This window comes from Acomys minous (assembly GCF_964271855.1).
Source record: "Acomys minous genome assembly, chromosome: 11".
Lineage (NCBI taxonomy): Eukaryota > Metazoa > Chordata > Mammalia > Rodentia > Muridae > Acomys > Acomys minous.
In genome coordinates, this window is record NC_140492.1 from 92077050 (window position 1) to 92098880 (window position 21831).

At 44.0% G+C, this 21831-nt stretch overlaps 1 protein-coding gene across 2 annotated transcripts in view; it reads left to right on the plus strand.

The window, feature by feature from the left end:
- Window positions 1–21831, plus strand: part of RGS7BP (regulator of G protein signaling 7 binding protein) — a gene marked incomplete at its 3' end in the record, with an annotated part of 101434 nt that overhangs the window by 59476 nt on the left and 20127 nt on the right. For both annotated transcript variants that reach the window (XM_084802030.1, XM_084802029.1), the window contains exons 3-4: window positions 993–1123; window positions 18128–18275. In XM_084802030.1, the coding sequence (XP_084658156.1) occupies window positions 993–1123; window positions 18128–18275 (279 nt within the window). The remainder of the gene's footprint in view (window positions 1–992; window positions 1124–18127; window positions 18276–21831) is intronic.

The window sequence follows — 21831 nt, forward strand, 5'->3', positions numbered from 1 at the left end:
CACACACACACACACACACACACACACACACACACGATAATTATCCTTAAAATTTGCCACTGGCCCACTTTACAAAGAAATCGAGTCTAAATGCTACAGTAGTTATTCAGATTTTATTTCATTTTAAATAAAGATAACTCATTAGGATATCTAACACAATTCACCTTTAGGCTTTCTTTAACCTCAAATTGATCTGTAAACTTATCCTTATACTTGATATCATTCAACACATGCTAATCTGTCTGGTTACATATGCAATACTTTTATTTTATTGACATATGAATTCTCTCCTTCAAAAACTAAAAGTCATCACTCCATGTTTTATTGTATTTATATGTGAAATCAAACATAAATTCAGAATTCCTGTAGATTTAGATTGCCCAGCATAACTATCCTAACTTTATTACTTTCCTCTTTTATCATAAAATATTTATTTTTATCATTAAAAACAATTGGGTTTTTTCAGAAATTAGGCATAGCAAACAATAAAAGAATGTATCTTAGATTAAAATAAGAACCTTGATTAAAAAAATAATTTGGAAATGGGTTCTCTAACCGTGTTAGACTGGCGCCCTGATATTAGAGGCGTCTTCTAAATGCTAATTGAATAGACCATGTTAGTCTGTCTAGAAACAGAGGTTTTCGATCTCTCTTTGAAGCTAGGAGATTAGTATGCTTTAAGAGTATTTTGGAAATTTCTTCCTACGGCTAAATTGAAAATGTCTGATATTCTCAATTACTTCAAGCGTTTATGATTCTAAGCTCCCAGCAGAAGCCGCTGCCAAGGCGGGGAGGGCAAGAGCCGTTACTCAGAAGAACACTTATGTAAGAACCATCCGGGTGGTTACTGGCTTGAAAGCAGGAAACCCTGTTTCAGACTCCAGGCTTTAAGGAATCTTTTATTGAGCATGTTCTCCTCTCGGAATGGAAACAAAAGGCTGATGCCTGAGTCCTGAGACTGTCCTCAGCTTTGCTCTTTCCTTCTGCTGCAGCCCGGAAGACGGTGAGATCCATCCCGAAATCTGCCGGCTTTACATCCAGCTGCAGTGTTGCCTAGAGATGTACACCACGGAGATGCTGAAGTCCATTTGTCTGCTGGGGTCTCTTCAGTTTCATCGAAAAGGTACACGCACGCAGTAGGATGCCAGACACACAGAGAAATGGCAAGCAAAGCCGACCTTTTGCCAAGTGTCCATGGACAGGCTCAGGCACACAAGCAGAAGGAGTTTAAATCTTCAGAAGAAAAGCAGGCGATGTGAATTAATAAAAAGCCCACGTCACTGCTGTCTAAACCCGTAAGGATTGAAACCGTGGTAGAAACTGTCCTTAAATGTATCCTTTCACACACACCCCTTTATGAATGTGACTTTGATTAGAAGCTACAAAGGCTGCAAAGACATGCAAAGCTCTCAGCAGAGTAGTAAACGCTCTGAGAGCTCAGTTTCTCTAAATGAAACGCTCTAAGAAGGTAAACTGCGTACTATGTCCCAGTGACTTCAAAACAGGGGGGAACTCAACAAATTATTGGGAGGGTATGAGCAAACAGCGAATCTCACTCCCCGGCCTTAAACTATCACTGGAATATCGGGACTTCAACAATGGAAATTTCTGGTAGCTACAACTTCAGCATGTACTTACGGCTCCCAATCTAAGTGAGGCGGTCTTTGAAGTATTGACTTTTTTTTTTTTTCAAGCTTCCTTCCCTCACATTAGCAAACTGACGACCGCAGCTCTGGTCATCATGTGTATACACCATTTGACTCACACAGAAATTGATTCGAATTATAATGCCAATATCTGGTCTCCGTTCTAACTGACACCCGTCTTTCTTGAGTTGCGAAGGGCTGCAGTGTCTCCGATTGGCTTAAGCAGCAAAGGCCTGTCAATGAAGGCCAGGACAGTCTATACGGAACATAGTAGGGGCGGAGGGTAGAAAGGAAGGCGGCTACCTGGCTTCCATTGCCAAAGTATTTGATTCATATTTTCTTTTTAACTTACCAAAGAATTCCTTGGAAACCTCCTGAGTGTGACCTTTTCAGAGTCAGGGAAAAGGGAGCTGAGAATACAGAAGAAGTAATTCGTGTCTGTGACTTAAACTTGAAGATAAGAAAGTTCAGTAAGCTGGGTAGGGGAAACTTGGGACAATGAAGCAGGGAAAGATTTGGAATCAAATGAGTATTGCAATTTGGTGACAACAAAGTAATGTGATAATTTCACAGTGAAAATCAAATTTTGCATACACATAAATGTGTGCGTATGCATACAACAAAACCAGAAACACAAGTTTTGCTGCACTTTTCCCAATACAGGATATTTTCTCAACGCATAAATATTACTTATTTTTCCTTCACCTTTCTAAAGGCCCATCTTTCAAGGATTACCATCTTCATTTCTATGGTTAATAAGAGAGAGTAGATTTGGACAGATGAGCCTCATCACACTCTTGATGCCTTGTCTAAAAATTAAGTGCTCAGACATGTAGCAACAGCACAGGTTTTACGTTCACACATACATACACAGTACAATGTATTCATCCTTTGCGTTGTTGGGGGTAGGTTGGTGTCTTAGTCACTGTTCTATTGCCGTGAAAAGACACCATGGCCAAGGCCACTCTTATACAGAAAGCATATAATTGGGGGGGGGCTGGCTTACAGTTTTAGAGGTCCATTATCATCATGGCGGACAATATGGCAGCAAGGCAGGGCAAGTAAGGTGATGGAGAAGTAATTGAGATTTACATCCTGATCTGTAGCCAGAGAGGGGGGGGGGGGGCGGGAGATCGGGTCTAGTGTGAGTTTTTGAAACCTCCAAGCCCAAGCCCACACCCAAGTGACACACTTCCTCCAGCAAGGCCACACCTCCTAATTCTTTTCTAATAGTAGCCTATTGTGCCTATTGGGGCCGCTCTTACCCAAACCACCAAAGTCGGGTAGGGATGGTCTTGTCTTCCCGGTCTGCACTGGTTACACTTGTGTGGGCCCCCACTCCTGTTTGCCGTCCCTGCCTTTCGTCTTTGCATAATTGGCTTTTTCTTTTTAAAAGTAAGATATCATGTGGGCCGGTCTGGCCTCCAGCTCCTATGCAGCTGAGAAGGACCTTGAACATCTGGTTCTCCTGCCTCTACTCCCACAAGCACTAGGATTTCAGGGGCACACCTCCACCTCTATTTTATGTGTTGCTGGGGCTCCAATTCAGGGCTTTGTGTATGCTAGGTGAGTATTCTAGCAACTGAGCCTGACAGTTAACTTGTGAAGGGAAACTCTTTCTGGGTGCTTCCTTTCTCTATGCTAAAAGGGATCCCTTACTCACATTGTTCCCTGGCGTGTGTTCTACAGACCAAATAAAAAACATGCCATCTCCTACTTGAGCAGTCCTTGGCGCCTCACTGGTGCCTGTCTTCACTGCCAGTCTGTTTAGCCTCCCTTTCTGACTTCCTTTCAAAAAAATTTAAATAAGGCTGGGGATGTAGCTTGGTGGTAGAGCTTTCCCATAGGCCTTAGGTTCTATTCAGAAAACTACGAATGAATGAATGAATGAATGAATGGATGGATGAATGAATGAATAGTAACTTGCGTTGGCTTTGCATTTATAACAATCTTCTTGCCTTGGTCTCTATAGTACTGAGATTAGAAGAAGCAGCCACTCACCATTCTTATCAAGACAACACTGATACTTCTACCACCTGCAGTCAGCATGCTATTAAGAGACAGACAGACAGAGAGAGATTGATTGATTTCCTAAAGGTTTATACATAGTATGGTGGTCTATGTAGACAGTCCCAAGAAGTTTATAAAAAACACTCTTAGAAATAATGACTGTGTTCAGCAGGGTCAAAGAATCCAAAGTCAACCTCCAAAAGCAATAACAATTCTATATAGCAGCAATGAACACATAGACACCAAAATTTAAAATGTGACACCATGAGTTGTCATTAAATGAATTTATTTGTCCATTTCTTTCCGTCTAAAATCTTAGCAGGATCTGTGGCTGAAATTATAAAATGGAAGAAATCAAAGGACACCTAAATTGATCAAACTCTCAGCAAGGTTATCTCTGGATATAAATAACTTATTTCAAAATTTACAGGTAAGGGGTTGACAGCACAGTTGCTCAGATGGTAGAGGTATTTGCTGCCAAGCCTCTTTACCTGAATTAGGTTTCCAGAGCCCATAGATTGGAAGCAGTGAATGGACTCACAATGTCTGTGACTGTCTGCACAAGACCTGCATAGTATCAAGCCAACCCACGTCCCTGCATGAATGGAGGATGAGTTCATGAATTTCTTCCCTAACTACAGAGTTAGGAGAGAAGGTCAGTTATATCCAGGGCTGTGGCCTTTGAGAGGCTACCATGCTTTATCAGGTGGTACTACATCCACACGTGCTAGCAGCATGAGGTGGATTTCATGGGCTTTAACAGAAGACCACACAAGGGGTGGGGTAGGAAGAGGAAGTGGTAGGAAGGGAACACATATAATTCATATGATAAATCCGAAACAATAAAGCAACAAAATAAATAGTGACATAAATGTTTAGGAGGCAAAAGCAGTAGGGTTACAGCAAGTTCAAGGCCATCCTAGTCGATATAGAAAGGGCAGAGAGAGAGAAACAAAAAAGAGAGACAGACAGGGAGGGGGGACGGCTAATAAATATTTGCTCAATATCACTGGCCATCAAGAAAATGCAAGCAAAAACTGCAATGAAAGTCCATCATGCTGATCAGAATAACCAGGACACAGAATCCGCTTAGGTGCCCATCACTAGATGATTGGATACTGAAAATGTGGTATACATAAATTGCATTGATCAGCCATAAAGAATGAAATCATGTTGTTGGAAAAAAAAATGATTGACCTAGAAATCATCACTTTACTTAAAATAAAGTAGACCCAGAAAGAAAATAATAAATAAACCCATATCTTCTTCTCTAATGCCTTTTATGTGTAACTCTTAAAAAGAGAACACCTGAAAGTGTCTTTGATTTTTCTTTTCCTTTGTAAGATGAAATCCCCTCTTGGATTTCTGATTGCTCTAAAGTCATTACTATTTAGAGTTGAATCCTTTTAAAATACAGAATAGCCCAGGTGATGGTGGCCTACTCCTTTAATCCCAGAGGCAAGTTGTTCTCTGTGAGTTCAAGGACAGCTAAGGCTATGCAGAAAAACCCTGTCACGAAAAACAAAAATAGAATACAGAGAAGTAGGTGCCGTTGGTTCAACTGAGTGTATTTGAAGACCATGTATAATCTGCAGCCCTTGTGTGTTTCCTCTTTTTGGAAGGATGTACATACTTTCCCACATTCCACACACACAGTGTCTCACTCTTTTCAAAAGTTTCTTGAATTCATGCATGCAAAAGCTAGCATTGTCTTGGTACCAGTATAGTTAAGACAATCATAGGAGATGATCTCTCTCTCTCTCTCTCTCTCTCTCTCTCTCTCTCTCTCTCTCTCTCATGAGAAATTCCTAGTTACTCTAAAAGAAAATAAAAGTATACGTGGTTAAATCCTATGTTGAAGATAAGTCACTAGTGGTAGGTAGCAAGGAGGAAAATGTCATTAAACCAGCGAGATTACAGCACTGGAAACATATGCAGGCAAGAGTGTATTTGAAATGGTTCCTGGAAACTTTTCGAGTGCAAAATAAAACACTACCAGCATTTAGATAAGGATGGAGTAGTCTATTAAAGAAGGCATTTTGAATTTTCCCTTCCTACATTTGTGTACTAAATCCTTTCTATTTCTTTATTCCTTCTATTAATTCCTGCGTTGAACCTCAGGAGTTAATCCTACATTGCTCTTCTGGATTCCTGTCTTGTTTATATTGTGTGTGAAGTCACATTCCCACTCCTAGAATAGCACAGAAAATGTCAACTGGTGTCACTAGGTTTTGTTCTTTTTTTGCGTATTATTGGTAGCTGTGGGTTAGCTTGTTTCTACCCAGAAAACCTCAGGCCATTACACGATTTGCATAGAGAGTTGGCTGTGGGTTCCCTTGCTAGCATGCATTGAGAAGAAAGGGAATATTTGACTCCAGTGACCATAGATGCCAGAAATGAGTTGAAGAAAACGTTGGTCCACAGACTACAGCGCATGAGTGTTAGAAGAACTGGGAAGACTAAGACATATGCCATAATATTGAAACTTGGGATCAATTGTTATAAAAGTAGAGTGAAAAAGGTCAGCCATCTTAGAAAACTTACTGCAGAATGGGGAAATGAGATAAGAAATGTGAGAGACATATTTGACAACTTCCCCTTGGTGGGGAGGCCTGGTAGCACTCAGAGAAAGAATGGGAAGGCTACCAAAATGACATTTAATAGCCTATGACCATATGGAGGTCCCCTTCTGTCACAGACCTAGGGGATTGGAGTAGAGTGAGAGAGGGAGAGAGGGAGGAATGGGAGGAGACAAGCAAGGGGATAAAAAAAATTAGATATAAGCTGAATAAATTAATAAAAAATAAAGTAAAATCAATTAAAAAAAATAAAAGAAATGTGGAAGAGTTGTGAGACTGGTTTTGTCCTACCCAGGCTTCGAACTGAGGTATGTAAGGAGACGTGTGGGTAGGTCTGAAGGAGCCATGCAGTAGAAAGTGCAATGTAGATGCTTGCAAATCCTGGGTGGGGTGGGAGAAGTCACAGGAAAGGGGTCAAGAGGCCGTTCTTCCTTCCCAGGACTGATACGTATGTATTACATTCTACATATAGTTTTTAATGTATGTGTCACAGATCAGCAAGGAAGAAACATTTATTCATCTAATTCTGAGAGTTAAGATGGCAGATGACTTTTCCAAGACCTGCTGTTTATCCGAACAATGGTAGCTCCATTGTAGCTTCGGTATGGGGAATGTTCTAGACAGAGAACCCCCACTGAGCTTCTTAATGCACCCCATTTCCCTTCTCCTTCTTTCCAGTGCTGGGTATTGAACCCGGGGCCTTTGTATGCTTTGCAAACACTCTACCACTGAGTCACATACCCCGGTCCTACTAATACCTTACTTGAACTTAGCTCCCTTCCATTCCACCCCCCGCCCCGCCCCCTCTGTCTCCTAGAAACCAGATAGTCCCCAGGGTCTCCGGGTTACTCTTTATACTGCCGATATGATCTCTCTACTCAGAAGCTCTACTCGACTTGCTTCTCTTAATGTTACAAAGAAGTTGTAGGGATCTTTAGGTGAGCGCCTTCCCTTCCGTTTGCCCTCTGCAGATGCTGAAGGTCAACTCTTCTTCTTCCTCTCTGCTGAGGAAAGGAAACATTACTGCAATGGAGTTTCCAAGTGGCTTTATGTAAGAGCCTCCTGTCGGTGTTGGGCTGCGATTGAATACTGAAACCAAAATTTCCATAGCAATATACATGCGCAGTTTATTGTTATGTCAGAGCACCTCCCTAGCCCTACTGTGGTGTATCTCACTTAGTCTTTCTACTGCATGATGTCATCAGAATATACATTTACTCTTTAGAGGAAAAGGAGATACAAGGTCATTCAAGAGTAAAGAATATGGCTCTGCTTTTTTTTTTTTTTCTGGGAAAGTATACCTCAAGTCATTTTAGAGCTCCCACAGGGAGCTTGCATTTAATAATGAAGACCGTCCTTCTCCAATTAAGCAAATTCTGTGTCCTTCATCCCAAAAGCATTTCAGTAGATCTTCTTCTGTATCCCGTGCTCTGTGTATATAAATTTTGCTATCTCACATGTCTGACTGGCACAAGACATTTGAAAAGATTGTATGCTTGGCAAGATCGTGTTTTTGCCAAAGAAATGAAGGAAAATATTCCTAAGATGATTTTTTTCCTTTTTCATAGCCAACAAAATTAAAGTAAATTACAGCTATGTGAGGCAAAACCTACATCTAATAAAGATTATTGGGTTATAGCAGGTAGAGAGAGGCTCTGAAAGCTGCATTTCTATAGGAAGATGACAGATGGGAATAATTTTAGTCATGTCGTAGCTTGATAGTCTAACACTTTTAAGTTGTAAATTGAAGCACTGTTTCATATAATCCCATCACTACGCCGATAGTGAAAAAATATTTGTTCTCACTTCCTTGTGCCTACTTAGGTAAGAAATCTGCTCTTATTACCAATTACATGCATCATGCTGACCACTATTGCCTGTCTCCTGCCATTGGAGGGAATGAGCTCATTGGTTTCATTAGTTCTGATGGCAGAAAGTCGGGGCGGCTGCTAAGGGAGCTGGAGAATCCTGTTTTCTTTGACCACTGTTTTTCTCTCGCTTTCTTTTCCTCATTCAATAAGTTATGAGAACTTGTTCGTTCTAAAAGGGGCTCCTTTTTTGTGAACTTGCTTTTTTCTACCCTTTTCCTCATCTCACATTGCTCTGTCATTAGCCCTCATTGACTCTGCATGCCTCTCAGCCACAGCTTACAGCAAACAGTGTCCCCAGGTCATCTGAAGGCCACTTCCCCCACCACCAGCACCCCCCATCCCGCACACCCCCTACCTCTTTAGGGTAAGATAGATTTTTCCTCTGAAATGGACTGCCATGGTAAAATTCAGATTTTAAAATATGTAGAGATGTCGTCACAAAAAAAGGAAAAGAGGAAGATGTTAAAATTTGAAATATCTTTTCTACAAAGCAGGACTGAGAACTGGGAACTGACAACTCAAGGGGTACTAACAGAAATTAACGGCCCAGATACAGGTGAAACACAGGATGAAGTCAAGACCGGAATGTGTAATAGGCGCCCAGTGTATTCAGAAGTGTGCTAAGAAAGGCAAAGGGAATGGTCCACACAAAGGAAAGAAGCAAGCAACAAAAAGATAAAAATAGAATTTAGCCACAAGTAAACATTTTACTTTCTAGTGTACGAAGGAGCAATTGGTACCAAAATAGAACAGTGAGCTAGAAGAAATGAACCAAAATAAACCCTAAAATAGAAACCGTGGTTGAAATCCTAAAAGAAAACACGAATTCATTCTTTGAGCAAATATTCGTTGTTCATCTATCACATATGAGGTGCTGCCCTGGGTGCTAAAAGCCTGCAGTGGCAGGGGTTGCAAAGGCCCTGTCCTCAAGCAGTATGCATTCTAGAGGGAGGGGGGATGAGGAAGAAGGGATGGAGGGAGAGAGGGGGAAAGAAAGGAGGAAGGGAGAGATAGAGGGAGAGGGAGAAAGATAGATAATCAAATGTTCTAAAACCCCCAAATATGCAGGTAAGTGAAATTGAATGAATACACAATGTAATAACTTTCCGGGAGGGAGTTGGCTACTCTAGATGGCGTAACCAAAGTCCTCTGACGACGTCACCTTGAATCTGACCTGGATGGCAAAGAAGGGAACAACTTCACCAGGAACACAAAAGACCTTCAGCCAAGAAAGTTGCCCTGTTTAAAGAATATACATGTAGCCAGATTCTATAACCCCAAGGGTTGCCTAAAACCACCCACTACTCCGGTTCCCTATGATGGAACTTCTGGCGGTGAGACATTGTATAATAGCGTAGCCCTGACATACATTATGAGACAGTCGCAGTTAGCTAGTTACGTTGGCAATGCATCTTGCACACTGCTCGACCCTGATTTACAGGCTGGAGATAGAGGAATGGAGACGCGTGCATCTTCCATCATTTCCCCCCTTGTGTTTGGAGGGAACCTGGTCCTCCTGCTTTCTCACAGGGCTACATGGAGCCAGCAAGAGAGCTGTTACTGGCACTATAGTGACACAAGGAGGACAGAAAAGGACAGTGAGTGTTGAAGGGGGTTTTGCCCCATCACTTCCAGATTCTAGGGCGATGGAGGATCCCTGTGTTTAGTACAATCATTATTCCCAGTCACGTGTTTTGTGTTACTTACTATCATGTAGAAAATTCTTGAGAGTGTCTTATTTTTTAAGATTTACTTATTTATGTATATGAGCACACTATTTGCATGGATGCTTGCATGACAGAAGCGAATGCCATACAGAAGAGGGCATCAGATCCCGTCTCAGATGGTTGTGAGCCACCACGTGGTTGCTGCGAATTGAACTCAGGACCCCTGGAAAAGCAGACAGTGCTTCTTAAGCACTGAGCCATCTTTCCAGCCCTTGAGACCGTTTTTTAGCGTAGATAAACAACTTAGAGAATTACTATAACCAACTTCCGCTCCACAGAGCATAGTTTCCAAATCAAGAGATGGTGAGGCAGGTTACTTGGCTTACGCCTTGTGTTTCTTTAGTTCTTTGCACAGTGCAGAGTCAGAAAAGCTAAGAGCCACTCCGAAGGGGCAGCTATGCATCTGAAGTAAGTCACGTTCATTGTCTTCTTTCCACTCAGTCAAGACAAAGTTTGTCGCAAAAACCCCTTCTGTGAAGACTGTGCCAACAGATGTGTCAGAGCGCACAGGGCATAGGAAACTTGCCCCTGCCATCAAGGAAATGAAAGACAGAGCAGCAATACAGGATGAGCTCAGGGAAGAGTGATTTAATACCTGCACAGAGGCACCAAGTCAATACAGTAATAATGACTTGCTGGACCCAGGAAGCCAAACTAAGGACCTTTAAGGAAGCCCTGTCAGTGGCAGTGTCACCCGGTGTTACTGGGTGGCTAGAGAAAAGAGAAATGCAAATATGGGCAGCGAAGGAGAGGGAAATGGAGGGTATGTGAAAATACAAGTAGGGCACCAGAGTTCGTGTGAAAGTCAGACCCCACTCTCCACTCAACTGTGAAGGATGTCCTGTCCATTGGCTCGATCTGGGTAGGGGTTCGAAGTTTACTGCGCGTGTTGTCCTTGGCTGGCGCCATAGTTTGCGCTGGACACCTGGGCCCAGATCTGCCCATCATAATGTTCTTCTTATAGGTTTCTAGGACCCTCTGGATCCTTCTATCTCCCCATTCTCCCATGCTTCTCCCACGTAGAGTCCCAATAGGATATCTTCCCCTCTGACCCACTTTCCTGGTGAGTGAAGACTTTCATGGGACAGTGGCCCTCAGAGGAAGGATAGCAGGCTACCAAGAAGAGACTTGATACCCTATGAGCATATACAGAGGGAGGAGGTCTCTCTCCCTCACGGTCATAGGGGAAGGGAGTAAGGGGAAAATGGAAGGGAGGGAAGAATGGAAGGATACAAGGGATGGGATAACAATTGAGATGTAATATGAATAAATTAATAAAAAATAGTAAAAGGGGGGAAAAAGAAAATACAAGTAGGGAAAGAGAGCTGTAGTGCTAAGAGAAGAGAAGAGACCTGTACCCGGTCTTCTGGCCAGTGCTGGGACCTCAGAGGCTGGAGGCCTCTGTGGCTCCCCTGAGATGCCTCATTCCCGATGAGAGACTGACCATCTCTAATGAACGTGAGAACATCCAGCCTTCCTCTCCACGGTTGGTTTCTCTTCATTTTTCCTCCAACCTCCCTCTTAAGTTATCTGTAAACAGGCTAAAAATAAATGCGAACTCCCAAGGAGCTGAAAGCAAAAATCTTTGCAAGACCCTTAAGGAAAGTGGCCGAAACTTCAGTGAGCGAGCTCTGAACAGCGAGTGACGCAGCTATCTTAGCATGATTTCAAGGTACTCTGCAGGCTCTCGGTCTCCTGTCCGTCCCCTCCCACCCCCCGAAGCAAATATTTGTTCACTGAGGCCTGAAATTGATTTTCAGGGGACAGAACTTTTCATTTCATAATAGGAAATTATTTGGGATGCACAGTCACTCTCTTAGGCAAAGCAAAATACGGTGCTGAAGTCACCATTTGGAAACATGCTGATCCCTTTGCTAAGACCAGCACCGAGAGCCCAAGCTGGCATTAAACAAGGGTCCCATTTCAAGGTCAGGCAGGCAAAGGCAGGAAGCTAGGGATGAAGACCTCAACTGGTTGCTGACCAAGTGCATTGGGCACCATCTTTTCTGCTAAGCCCTTCATGGAGATCAAAAGGACATCTACAAACTGCCCCTGATCGCTTCTCTACCTCACAGACCACCAGCAATACCCCATATTCCCCCCCCCCCCGTACTCAACTCAGGCACACACAAAATATCTTGAGCTACTTTGGGGAACCTCAACAGACATGTCCTTTTATGTGCTTGCTTCTGCCTGGGATGTTATGGTCCATTTTATCCAGCCCCACACTCATCTTTTCTCCTTGCCCCATCCCTGAACTTTACTGGGGGACATAATTTAGATATGCCTTCCTGCAGAAAGCTACTCCTGGCACCTCAAGCTGTCCCTCAAGCATTCCCAAGGAGCTAAAGTTGGCACATGTTACATAAAGGTTGTCATTTGTTACCTGTTTTCTTGCCTGTGGTTCTCTGATCTTGGGTAGTCTTGAGTACATCTCCAGCATCTAACACAATACTCCAAGAGTCAAGCAATGCTTATTAAATAAGTAGATATATTGCTTGCATTCTCCATCTTATACCAACAAAAAGGAAACACAGTTAGAGAGGAAAATGTGACAGAAATATTGACATAAACCTATGAACATTTTCCCTTCCCAGTTAAAGAATTTTTTTCAGCAAAATAACAGAAAAATATATTAGGAAAAGAATAAATCCATATTAGCTTGTCAGGGTGGGGTAATTGCTTTATGAAATAATGCCATATCTCAATAGATGGGAAGAGTACGTTTATTCATCTATGGCATAGTCCAGTGATGTCAGAGGTAGAGTGGAACATTCATTCAGCTTTTGGAAAGGATGGGCATTCTCTAGGAGGATGTGTAGGAAGGGGTTCTGAAGAGTCCATTGTCCACAGCTGTCACATGGGCCCTTTCCAACTGCAGGGGGAAAGTAGAGGCTGGCAAATATCTCCCAAAGCTCTGAAAAACAAACAAGGAGTACCTAAGCAAACCAGAAAGGTTAAATAATTTTTCCAAACTGACAAGCAATTGAGATTGAATTTAGTAAGAATAAAAGAGCCGAGGAAACAAGGTAGATAAAAATACCAGGAAGAAACAAACATTGTAACTTTAAAAAAGAAAGAAAGAGAAGAAACAAAGAAGAAGAGGAAGAGGAAGAATGAGGAAGAGGAGAAAAAGAAGAGGAGGAGGAGGAGGAGGAAGAAATCAAATCCAGAAACACTTCAAACCCACTTAACAAATACAAAGCACAGGAAAGGTCTCTAGAACTGTCAGAGTTAGTATCTGAAACCGCACTTAGAAAGAGCTGGGCTACGCCAACTTTCAGCTGAAGCCCCCAGTGTCCATCTAGGGAAGCAAAGCAGAATAGAGTGTGAAAGAATGCTAGGCCTGCACATGAACAGCAAGGAGGAGTCTGCATGGCCCCAGGACCGGCATCACAGTCACACCACACTCGCCTAGCTCTACATGGGTTCTGGAACAATCCGAACTCCAGTCATCAGACTTGAACGACAAGTACTTTTCCCACTGAATAAAGTACTACCGCCAGAAATACTTGGATCAAAACTGTCACACTGTCTCAGTGAATCCCATGAGAGGTTACAGTAACAAAGAGAAAGGGGTGACTGCAACACCTAAAGGTTGCCTCTCGCCATTTCAGCCACATTCACATCATGAACAGTGGATCGAATGGCTTATGCGTTTTCCTGTGTGACGAACCAGAAACCTGGTGTCACTTCTGCCATGGTCTTGTTGAAAATGTTTACTAGACACCTAGGCATAGAGGATCGTCAGACAGATACAGGTGAAAAGAAAGGCATTCTAAAGGACAACTCCTCTGGACTCTTGATTCAAAAACATTCCTGAGATGAAAAAAAAAAAAACAGAACAGTACTACATTAAATAAAAAAGAATGTGAGGAAATGTGAAAAGTAACTGCTGTGTGTAGCCTTTAAATTGGGTCCCTCAACTTAAAAATAAAGCTAAGGAGGACATTGTTGGGACAATTGGACAGGTTTGAATATAGACTAGATATTAAATAATAATATTATATGTATCAGGTTTTGTTGAACTATAAAACCAAAGTTTTAGAATTATTTGGTATGATCATTGTTTGAGGGGCAATATAATAAAATATCCTTATTCTTTCTTTCTCTGTTTTTTTTTTTTTTTGTATGTTTGGTGTGTGTCTCTTACATGCATGTGTGTATACACGGGTGCATATGCCTGTATGTTCAGAGGCCAGAGTGCCTTCCTAGATCACTGTCTGCTTTATCCTCTTGACATAGAATCCCTCACTAAAGCCAAACTCACTGTTTAGGCTCAGCTGGCTAGCCAGGGAGCTCCCTGAGCATTCCTCACCATGCTGGAGCTATAGGCATGTGCAGCCATGCCTGGCTACTGCTCAGGTCTGCCTGCTACTGTTACCCACTGATCCATCTTCCATCCATAACACCTTATGCATTAGGGAATATATGCTAAAGTATTTGGAGCATCTGCCACTTATATTTAAATGGTACATCACAAATATATGTAAAATTAATATATAAATTTTAGATGCCCTCTTATAGGTAAATTTTTCAGAATAAAGGGTAAATCCTAATCAAGTGTCAAGAAAAGTTAACATTAAAAAAAAGCATTTACACAGAGACATATTTAGAAGCCACTTTAGGACTCAAAAAGTTTAAAGATTATACCCTACAACTTCTCCGAGAGCCATAAATAGACCACATACAAAAACTCCACTAGCTATAAATGGCAGATGACAGAATAATGCCACCAAGTTCTCAGAGAACCTCGGTTTGAACATAGGTCTCTGTGCGCAGCCAACAGAGCTTAAGTGCCAGCGCAGTGGAAGAGAGAAAGGGTAGAGACGCATATTTAGAGGCACATGAAGGCTAAGGATCTTTGTTCCACAGACGATCTCTGAAATGATCAGTCAAAGGTACATTCCACACACGCCTTTGGGTTACCTAGCCTTCAACGTTTAAAAAGCAGAGGGTTTTCCCAAGGAGCCCCCTTGGTCCTCTCCCAAATCACCCAGCTCAGTTCAAGCCCATGGATGAATTCGGTCCAGAGGTGGGTGTGTCAAATGGACAACCGCACTGGGACCAGGATGCAGATGCAAATGGCTTTAAGAGGTCATTGCCCCCAAACTGTAAAAAGATAACCTACTAAATTGTGTGCTTGATTAATTTCCACCCAATAGCACACCATAAAACTGGAAAAACCGATTCCTCGGGGAAGCCACCTTCCCCAAGTTCAATGTGCACAAGGCACAGGGCCGCAGAGCACAACTTCCTCAGGCAACTCATGCTGTGCTCTGGCTGAGTTCTCTGAGGTCTGTTTCTACTGTGGTTTGAGGAAGTTCCAATACTTCACAGTCTGTCCCTTTCTCCTTGTGTTGCTAGGTTGGAGGACAGAAGACGAAGAGTTGTTACTCGTTGCTATAGCGAGCTTAGATTTTTCCTATGAGTAGCTGATCTTTTCACAAGCTTGAGGGTTTTTTGTTTGTTTGTTTGTTTGTTTTGTTTGGTCTTTTTTTGTTTTGTTTTTTAAGAAAAAAAGAAAAAGAAAAGGCCAGTAGGATTGGTAAGACTGAGCTAAGAAGCTGCTATTTCATAAGTGCTCTATGATAGAAAACACTTTCAATTTCTCTAGAAGTATGTCTACACAATAAAATAAAGTGGAGTCAGAGTATAAAACACAGGAGATACCTTTTCTCCAAACTGCATAATGTTGGACAACAGCTTTGCTGTTATATGTAGAGGTTTTTTTGCTATTGTTGTTGTTGTTTTTTGGTTTATTGTTGGTTTTTTGTTTTATTTTGTTTTATTTTATTTTATTTTATTTTATTTTATTTTGTGCTATTATCTACTGGTAGCTTGTGCCTGTGACCTCAACAGTCATCAAACTGAGGTAGGAGGAGTGCCGTGAGTTTGAGGCAATGCACTGGCATTGTACTGGCACTACTGGCTATTTTTGCCAGAATATCCAGAGCTATATAAAAAGATCTGGTCTATAGGAGAAGAGAGCAAGGAGGAGTAAAAGGGAGAGGAGACCAGAAGGACTGTGAGAAGGAGGAAATAAAGGAGGAGGAGGAGGGAGGAGGAGAGGGAGGAGGAGAGGGAGGAGGAGAGGGAGGAGGAGGAGGAGGGAGGAGGAGAGGGAGGAGGAGAGGGAAGAAATGGAAAAGGAGAAGAAGGAGGAGAAAGAGTAGGAAAGGGAAGAGGAAGATGGAGGAGGAGATGGAGGAGGAGATGGGGGAGGAAGAGGGAGGAGGAGATGGAGGAGGAGATGGAAGAGGAGAGGGAGGAGGAGGGAGGAGGAGATGGAGGAGGAGAGGGAGGAGGAGATGGAGGAGGAGATGGGGGAGGAAGAGGGAGGAGGAGATGGAGGAGGAGATGGAAGAGGAGAGGGAGGAGGAGGGAGGAGGAGATGGAGGAGGAGATGGAGGAGGAGAGGGAGGGGGAGAGGGAGGAGGAGAGGGAGGAGGAGAGGGGGGAGGAGAGGGAGGAGGAGAGGGAAGAGGAGATGGAGGAGGAGATGGAGGAGGAGAGGGAGGAGGAGAGGGAGGAGGAGAGGGAGGAGGAGAGGGAAGAGGAGATGGAGGAGGAGAGGGAGGAGGAGAGGGAGGAGGAGAGGGAGGAGGAGGGAGGAGGAGAAGGAGGAGGAGAGGGAAGAGGAGATGGAGGAGGAGATGGAGGAGGAGAGGGAGGAGGAGAGGGAGGAGGAGGGAGGAGGAGAAGGAGGAGGAGAGGGAAGAGGAGATGGAGGAGGAGAGGGAGGAGGAGAGGGAGGAGGAGGGAGGAGGAGAAGGAGGAGGAGAGGGAAGAGGAGATGGAGGAGGAGATGGAGGAGGAGAGGGAGGAGGAGAGGGAGGAGGAGGGAGGAGGAGAAGGAGGAGGAGAGGGAGGAGGAGAAGGAGGAGGAGAGGGAGGAGGAGAGGGAGGAGGAGATGGGGGAGGAAGAGGGAGGAGGAGGGAGGAGGAGAGGGAGGAGGAGAGGGAGGAGGAGATGGAGGAGGAGAGGGAGGAGGAGAGGGAGGAGGAGAGGGAGGAGGAGGGAGGAGGAGAAGGAGGAGGAGAGGGAAGAGGAGATGGAGGAGGAGAGGGAGGAGGAGAGGGAGGAGGAGGGAGGAGGAGAAGGAGGAGGAGAGGGAAGAGGAGAAGGAGGAGGAGAGGGAGGAGGAGAGGGAGGAGGAGATGGGGGAGGAAGAGGGAGGAGGAGGGAGGAGGAGAGGGAGGAGGAGAGGAAGGAGGAGATGGAAGAGGAGAAGAAGGAGGAGAAAGAGGAGGAGAGAACCAGTGTTTCTTCTATGTCTCTTATTTTTCACATCAAGCCTAGTGTTTGGTATTTAGCTGATACTCAAGAAATATTTTTATGGGAATATGAATGAAGGAGCAAGTAAACAATTACCAAAGCCAGAGAAGGTTAAAGCCTAGTTCTTTGACCTTGTGGGTCATTTCCACAGTACCAAGATACTCCCTGTGGATATAAATATTTTCAAGGTAAAATAGGAGATTGTGATAAAGTGCGTACCTAGACCGAAGACTGTCATCCTCCATCTAACTTCATGTCACCTTATGGCTGAAGCAATGTCTGTGCTTTGTGGGGATTTATTTATTTATCTGAGGCCAGTCCCAGGAAACACAAGTCTTAGTTCAGGCTAAGCATCACTTTGCTGAGGACGGTCACTCAGCATGAGCGTCTTTCACAAGGCCCTTCAGCTGTTAGGCCTTTACTGTGTCAACACAGCACTAGGGCATCACAGGGCCAAGTTTTCTTCACACGGATTGCTGTGCTAAAGGAGACTGGAGAGCCACGGAACTGAGAGGCAGGTCCATGCTCTGTGGTAGCCTGAGGAAGCTAGTGTCCGACATCAGAGAGAACAGCGGGGCACCCCATTCTCCCTGCTGAGTGTCACCTGCTTCTGACCCTGACACTCACTCCTGACTCTGAGAACAAAACCCAGCTTATGTTCACAGGCTACATCCTTGCTCCCAAGAGAGGGATCTAAGACACTCATACCAGGTTACAAAGCAAATCTTTATCAAAGGTAAGGCCCTTCATTTTGTTTTGACCTTTACGTGGTGTTGACTTCAACTATCATTCCAGAATGTTATAGGAGGGTAACACACACACACACACACACACACACACACACACACACACACACACACACACACACACACTTGCCTTTTACCTCAGAGAGACATCATGTTTAATGAGGCATTTGACTCAAAACGTAAGCCAGTCTTTATAATGACATCCTGAGTAGAGAAATTGCATTGCTGATTTCTTACCCCCTTCTCCTTATCAAATACCTTTTCTTTAGGAAAAGAAGCTAGTGGGGGAGTGAAGAGTTTAGACAGCAAAACTGAGGAGAATGCTGAAACACCTGCCCTGGAGGACCCCTCGTCATCCCCTCTAGATAATCAACAGCAGTCCTGGCAGGTTGCCACAGACATCGAAAACACTGAAAGGTAAGTGGGATGGTCTCCTGAAAGGATGCTGACCTTCCTCCAGTCAGTGTTCTTGGGGCCACTGAGAAAGAAAGGTCTTAGGTTCGGGAGAAAGAGGGCTCTCTGTGGTCCGACAGAGCATCTAGGCCGGCAGGAACTTGGAGTCAGCCCCCTCTGTAGAGGGACAGCTGGGGAGAGCATGGGGTGTTAGTGGGGTTTCTATCACTGACAAACCACTGAGAGAAGCACTCAAAGATGAAAGATTTGTTTCAGTTCATGACTTCAGAGGATGTGGTCTACATGGGTTAGCTGGCTCCATTGCCTTTAAGCCTGAGGCAAGACACGGAGGCCTATAGCAGAAGACACTATTCACTTCATGACAACCAGGAAGCAGAACGAAAGCAGAAGGGGGCTGGAAGCAAGCTGTGTCTTTCAAAGGCATACCCCTGGTGACAAATGGCCTACTTCTTCCAACTCTGTGCCCCCTCCCTAGTTTTCCTTATCTCCCAATAATGCTGCCAAATCATTGATCCATCAATGCACTGACCTGCCAATTAGGTCAGAGCCTTCATGGTCCAACTTCCTCTTAACAGTGCCTCCAGCTAGGGGCCAAGCCTACAACACAGGGACTTTTGGGACCATTTTATCCTCAGACTACAGCTAAGCATTGCACACCTCATGGGGGGCAGGGCACAGTAATAGGGTCAACAGCCTGCACACCCCATAGGGGGCACAGCACAGCAACAGAATCTACAGCAGTTTCCGGCTCCTAGACCTCTGCCTACCTCCTCCGTCCAGCATATCACATCTCCATGGAAAGTGAAAACAAGCCAGGAATGGTACTGCACAGCTGTAATCCAGTACTTGAGAAGCCCTGTCTCAAAAAGAGAAGAGAAGAGAAAACACTGTGCTTTCTTAGAAGAGAAAACGGCAGATCTGTCACCATCACAGTTCACCCATTGGCTCGTTCCTAAATCGCCCTTATAAGGGGGAAAGAATCTAGATTATCCAAAGATACTTCCAGTATTTGGAATGCCCTGCTTAGCATTTTGACCAATTCGCGGGTTATCCCAGAGCCTCTTCGGTTTCCTCTCCCGGAAGAGAGCTGATGGCATTCTTAGTAGTCACAATGACTTAATGGCTTGACCTCAGCAGCTTCCTGCTAGAGAGGGATTTCTCCAGGAAGGAAAAATTCTACAGTGATTCTATTTCTTTGGGGGGGGGGGGGAGAACACAAATAAAACAAGTACAAGGACCCATCCCATTAGCATATTGAGAATACCACTCTGTGAGGCAAACAGACGCGGCCCATGTGTAGCCTTTGCACTAGTACCTGTGCCTTTTGCTTTGGGTGTCCCTAGAGCTGCCACAGAGCATCTGAAAGAACTTGAGGGTAATTCTGCTCTCTGTGTTCTCTCTGTGTGTATGGGGTTGAGTCACTGACAAGATAATGAACATTTTATTTTATTAATTTTTTTTTATTTTTAGAAACGGAAAACACATGGCATTTATAGCCATTGTGGTTTTACTTTCAGGTTGTAATATAATTCTAAAGCTAATTACCAAATTTCTGTGTTTAGGGGAAATTGGAGCATGTGGTAATTGTGTGCTATTAATATAACTTGCTTGAGATAGCCAATAATTCAAACCAAAAAAAAAAAAAAGCTTGTTTGTTTTATAGAAGTATGAACAAATGATGAAAGAGTTGTGTATCTTTATTTATAAAATAAAAGATTCTTTGTTCTGTTCTCAAAAAAGGGGAGGGGATGGGGGGGGGACTACATCTGTCAGAATGTCACAGTCAGGACAAAAACTACTGTTTCCATACATGTCGGACACACCTCAGGCTTTACCAAAGAGCCAATAGCGTTGGCAATGTAGCTAGTCAGAGCCTAAGTCCAGACTTTGGGGAAAGGAGAGAGGCAAGCCTGAGAAGAGGCAGGCAGCAAGAAACCCGGGAACGCATGAGCTTCCTAAGTGCGCCCTTTCTCTCTCTACTTGGTGTATCTCAAGCTGGGCTGCCATTTAACTCACCAGGGGAACTTTTGCACAGTCACTGCTGGCTGCCATTTCCAGAAGCCAACCCAACCAGGTTCTCTTCCGGGGCACAGGAGAGCGAGGTGCGGCTGGAGCGTCACCCCAGCGGTGCGTGCTTAGTCCTTCCCCTTCCGGTCCACCTTGGCTGGAGCACAACCTAGGGTGGCCCCGCCTCCCTGTGCCACCTCTTCCTTCTGCTTCATCCATGTGCCATGCCTGTGACACTCCATCAGCCTCACACCTTTGGGCGCCATTCTGAATGTCCCAAGGGTCCTTCTACCCAAGTGCTACGCTGTTCTCCTTTCCTTTTCGAGGCAGGAGTGCCGAAGTTTTTGTTTGTTTGTTTGTTTGCTTGCTTTTCATTTTTTATTATTTAATTAATTTATTCAGATTACATCTCAATTGTTATCCCTTCACTTGTATCCTCCCGTTCCTCCCTCCCTCCCGCTTTCACACTATTCCCCTCCCCTAGGTCTACGACTGAGGGGGACCTCCTCTGAAGTTTTAAGCTTCCTTTTATATCATACCCTTGAGCTAGCGAGAATGGGCTGGGATCTGTGGCCTCTCCCAACAGTACTCTCTAACGCTATTCAGCAGGATAACAGTGCTTTGTGAGACGAACTCAAAGTTTCAAACCTGAAATTTCGTGGTGCTTCTTTCCACAACTTAAAACAAAAGCAGTAGATATAAGAATCTTTAGTTTGGGGGTTCTCTTTCTTCCTCCTCTTTTTTAATACTAGATATTAAACTTATAGCCCATACATACTAACTGAATCCTCCAACAGTGAGTCATGTATTCAGTACCCCACTCCCTTCCTTTTTTTTTAATTTAATTTTTTGTTTTGAGACAGGGTCTTGCTAAGTTGCTCAGGCTGGTCTTGAACCCCTGTAGCCGTGAGCTTTTGATCCTCCTGCCTCTGCCTCATGAATACCTATAAATCCACGCTTCTGCATCCAGCTTTAGTTCAATGTTAGAATTTTCTCCCCTCCCCCAACATTTTTTAAAGAAAATTATTTATCTACCTATTTACTTACTTATGTGCACTTAGGTGTAGGGAGGTGTGTCGCGGGGGGCGGGGTGTACAAGTGCACATAGGCAGGCCAGAAGACAAGTTTCAGGAGTTAATTTTCTTTCTCTAGCATGTGGGTCCCGGGAATTGACTTGAGGTATTCAGTGGTCCCCGATGGCTTCTCTTTGAGTGTCTCTATTATGAAGAGCTCTTTTCTGGAGGCCTCGGAGAATGTAACCCTTGTCAAGCCTGATGGGACAAGCCCATCCCAGAACTCAGGAGGCAGAAGCAGGAGAGCCAGAAATTTGAGGCCATCCTCTGAGACTTTCTCTGAAAGAAACAAGAGCTATGAATGCAGTTTACTGATGGAGCGCCTCCCTGGCATTCGCGTTTGATGCCTAGTACCAAACAACAACAACAACAACAAGATATCAATAATAATTTTTTGCTCTGCTTTCGTTCATTGCTCATGGCAAGAGGAGACTTAAAACAGCAAGGAATCTGCAAAGAAACACAGCCGTCTGAGCGTA